Below are 4,296 nucleotides of genomic sequence, written 5' to 3'. Positions count from 1 at the left end.
CTGATGTTGTCCTTCTCTGGAAGATAGTGAATGGTCGCATGAACTGTCCAGATCTCCTAGCTGAAATCGACCTCAGAGTTCCGGCAAACACAAGATCTCGAGATCTGCTGGGTCGAAGATACCACTCAACCAACTTTCGACTTTCAACAGTCCTTTCGCAAGGTTTATTCGCCTGGGAAATCGGGTTGCGTCTGGGTGTGACCTGTTCTTCGATGGACTTCACCAGGTTCGCCGGCAGGCCTTCTCTCTTCTTTTCTGCTGGGGTTGTGCAGGCGCGGACCATCGCGCGGGGGAGTGGAAGTTCTCACCAATTAAGCTACTGATTATACAGCAGTGGCCAGCTGTTCAGGAGGAAGGACACCTCACTTATCGCAGCTCAAGAGTGATTGGAAGCGCCTCTACGGAGTGTCGTGTACTGCAATTTTATATAATAATTTATTTCCTAGCTATTTATTATATTACTCATTTTTAATACTAATATATGGTATTCTTGTTATTGCTAAATTACATAGTTTATTAGCTGTTAATATTAGTTCTCATTGCTTTTATATATATTTATTATATTTTATTTATTCCTGTTATTGCACTTTTATATAGTTTATTATTGTTGGTATTTATTATTATATATATATATTGTATTGTTGTTTAGTATCTGATTTTTGTTAATTAATTGCCTGTATTTGCAGAACACATCTTGCAGTTTCATTGTTTATGCTTCAATAGTTTATATTTTTGTTTACATCTTGTTGTTTATAAGCTTCATAATGTTATTTGTATCGCATTCTCTCGATTTATACACTTATTCTTTTTTTGTATTTTTGTTGCCTTATCGCTTGTATCAGCTATTGTGTAATTTATTGTAAAATGGTTTGTCCGTTAATAAATAAATAAAAAAAAGACTATAAGAGGCTTTTATGATAATTTTACATGCCACTATTAGAGATGGAAAATGTCGTTGTTTAGCTGCAACGCGTTGCGACGTTATTCTGCCAACCGATAACAGGTTGCGGCAACGTGTTATTTTAGCAACTGTTATCGGCTGACCGTTGCGCCTCGTCTATCCATTGCGCAACGTTGGTTCAATAACGTTCAATTACTCATTTTTAATACTAATATATGGTATTCTTGTTATTGCTAAATTACATAGTTTATTAGCTGTTAATATTAGTTCTCATTGCTTTTATATATTTATTATATTTTATTTATTCCTGTTATTGCACTTTTATATAGTTTTAATTATTGTTGGTGATTTATTATTATATATATATATTGTATTGTTGTTAGTATCTGATTTTTGTTAATTAATTTGCTGTATTTGCAGAACACATCTTGCAGTTTCATTGTGTTATGCTTCAATAGTTTATATTTTTGTTTACATCTTGTTGTTTAATAAGCTTCATAATGTTATTGTATCGCATTCTCTCGATTTATACACTTATTCTTTTTTTGTATTTTTGTTGCCTTATCGCTTGTATCAGCTATTGTGTAATTTATTGTAAAATGGTTTGTCCGTTAATAAATAAATAAAAAAAAGACTATAAGAGGCTTTTATGATAATTTACATGCCACTATTAGAGATGGAAAATGTCGTTGTTTAGCTGCAACGCGTTGCGACGTTATTCTGCCAACCGATAACAGGTTGCGGCAACGTGTTATTTTAGCAACTGTTATCGGCTGACCGTTGCGCCTCGTCTATCCATTGCGCAACGTTGGTTCAATAACGTTTATCCAGTGGCTGTTACCTATAGAACGTTACTGAAATACCGTTACTAAAACATGGACCACCATTCAGTTAACGGACTTTGTTACTATTATTAAGTGTACAAAAATTCGTCATTTAGCTGCTTAGTCTAGTTACTATAATTTATTTTGAGATAATTAAAAGTATCTTTTGGTTCAATTAAGTTACAAAATACAGAATCGGGTTTTTATTGTTTGAATGTAAACATTTCACAGCGCATTGTACATTTACACTATAGATAAACATTAAAATATTCAAACTGAAAAATGAAATATTTTAGTGTATTAAATATAATTTACACTAGGGATTACTTTATAAAAGCTATAGACAAAATAAATACAAACCAAATAAAACGTTTTCTGTAAATATTATTATATTAAATGAACACACCCTAGGCTTTTTTTATAAAAGTAATTTATATACAAGACTAAAAGTTCTTTAAAATACATTTATCTTAAAAAATAACGTGTTTTAATTGCCCAAATTGGTATTTACACGGAAAATTGACAGTAAAATAAAACCGTTAAATACGTGTTAGTTACACTACTAGTATGTAAATGAAGAATACATTAAATGGATACATTACATCTAAAATATAATTATTACGAATGTGAAATACATATTTGATTATAAAATATATTGAAATAATTATAGCCTACAACTTAAGTAAGATTTTGTAAGTGTAAAGTAAAAACGTTGGACAGTGATATTTAGCTATAAAAATGTACTGCTGTGATGTATATCATACATATTTAACTGATAACTTATATTTAACTACAACAAATAGTAACACAAATGACGTTTATAATTGCAAAATGTATACATAAAAAACTATTTATCACAATATAAACAAAATGGTTAACACTGCTATTTCTAATTAAATCATATAGGAACACTTTATAAATTACAAATATATACATACATAAACATATTGTTCAAATGTACATTACAATTACACTGTCAAATATTGTACTTTAGATTAAATGAAGATACACGAATGTATGGAGATTCAAAGACACAATTAAGCATATTTAGAAAATAAAAATGGGCAATATAACCAAACTGTACACTATGGCTTCATATAAGATTAATTGCAAGAAAATGAATTACATAATTTCATATATTTAACTTGCAGAACTTATATATAACTTAAATTTTTTGATTTCTATTTACTGTAGAAGATTTAGATTTCCATTCAAAAACAGCAACTGCTCTGCTCGTTTTTGAACTCAGTCTTGATCGGCGTTCTGTCAAAAAATTTCCTGCTTTAGAAAAAAGTCGTTCACATGGGACGGATGTAGCCATGACGTTAAATTTTAATTTCACCAATTTGCTCATAATAGGGTATACATGTTGATTCTCTTTCTCTTTCCACCAGCCCATAGGATCTTTTTTTCCGTCCTAGATAGCTGTCATCTAAGTACCGGTTCAACTCGACAATTGCAGCGGAGGTCTTCGTACCTGAAACCAATTCCTTCATAGCAGTGAACTCCAAAAAGCTTACAACGCGTTAAAGTTAAACAAAAAGTAAATACGTGTAGTTACAAGTAAAAACCCTAATTTTAATTTATTGAAAATTCTAAATTTATGAATAAAATTTTAAAGCGGTTACCTGTAGGTTTCTCCTTGGCAATTATGTTGTCAACGTCCTCCCAGACGGAAAATTTTGCGGAATCTACGTTGCCATCTTTGTTTTGAGTGTTACCAATTTCTTCATCATCTGCTGTGCAAGGTTTGCCATGTGTCTCTGTCCAGATTGCAGCTAAAAGTTCTGTACATGTTTTTTTGATCAATTGCTTTGCAGTTTCGTCTTTGAAGACAGCAAGTTTGAATCTGGGATCTAAAAGAGTAGCAAGTGCTATTGTTTTGCTGTGTTCAACATTTTCCATGCGTTTCTCGAGACCATGCAGCAGTTCATTAATAATATTTTGAATAACTGGTTTGAATGGCTCCTTTTGCATTTTTTTACACACGGACATCAGGCCTCTTGTTAGGGGTATCACTTGGCTACCTGTCACGTAGCGTTCCCCACTAATCTGTGAAGTGACCTCCTCAAAAGGACGTAAGATTGTGCTTAGCTCTTTGCATAATCCCCACTCTTCCTCTGACAAAACAGGTAAATTTTTATTTATTAAAGCGATAGTAGTTTTTTACCGCGTCCTGCAGCTCTACAAATCTGGAAACCATATAAAATGTAGAGTTCCATCTCGTTGAAACCTCTTGAATAAGTTTTTTTGGCTCAAGGCCCATATTTTTCTGGGATATCAACAGTTTTTTCAGTTGCATTTGTGCTCCTTTTAAAAAAAGTCACTATCAATTTTATTTTGTCAATTAACATTTTTACCAGCTTTAACGCATCCTGAAGAATCAAGTTTAAGGTATGGGCAAAACAACCAAAGTGCTTCAATTTCAAGTCCTTTTGTACCGCCCCTTTGATGTTACTGGCATTGTCTGATACTACGACTAAAATCTTATCAAATAAATGAAATTTGTCAACAATAGTTTTGATCTCTTTTGCTAGATTAGCACTTGTGTGAGAATCAGACATTTTAGAA

At 32.1% G+C, this 4,296-nt stretch overlaps 1 protein-coding gene across 1 annotated transcript; it reads right to left on the bottom strand.

The window, feature by feature from the left end:
- Positions 1–3,091: 3,091 nt before the first annotated feature.
- Positions 3,092–3,885, bottom strand: LOC124371076 (the record flags this gene model as incomplete). The annotated part of the gene is made up of 2 exons (XM_046829388.1): positions 3,354–3,885; positions 3,092–3,202 (listed from the first exon to the last, which is right to left on the bottom strand). Coding segments are annotated over exons 1-2 (478 nt in total), but the record flags the coding sequence as incomplete, so codon positions are not given.
- Between the last annotated feature and the right edge of the window lie 411 nt (positions 3,886–4,296).

Source organism: Homalodisca vitripennis, unplaced genomic scaffold (assembly GCF_021130785.1).
Source record: "Homalodisca vitripennis isolate AUS2020 unplaced genomic scaffold, UT_GWSS_2.1 ScUCBcl_906;HRSCAF=3843, whole genome shotgun sequence".
Lineage (NCBI taxonomy): Eukaryota > Metazoa > Arthropoda > Insecta > Hemiptera > Cicadellidae > Homalodisca > Homalodisca vitripennis.
The sequence above is the reverse complement of the archived record's forward strand: the minus strand, read 5'-3'. Positions and strand labels throughout refer to the sequence as shown.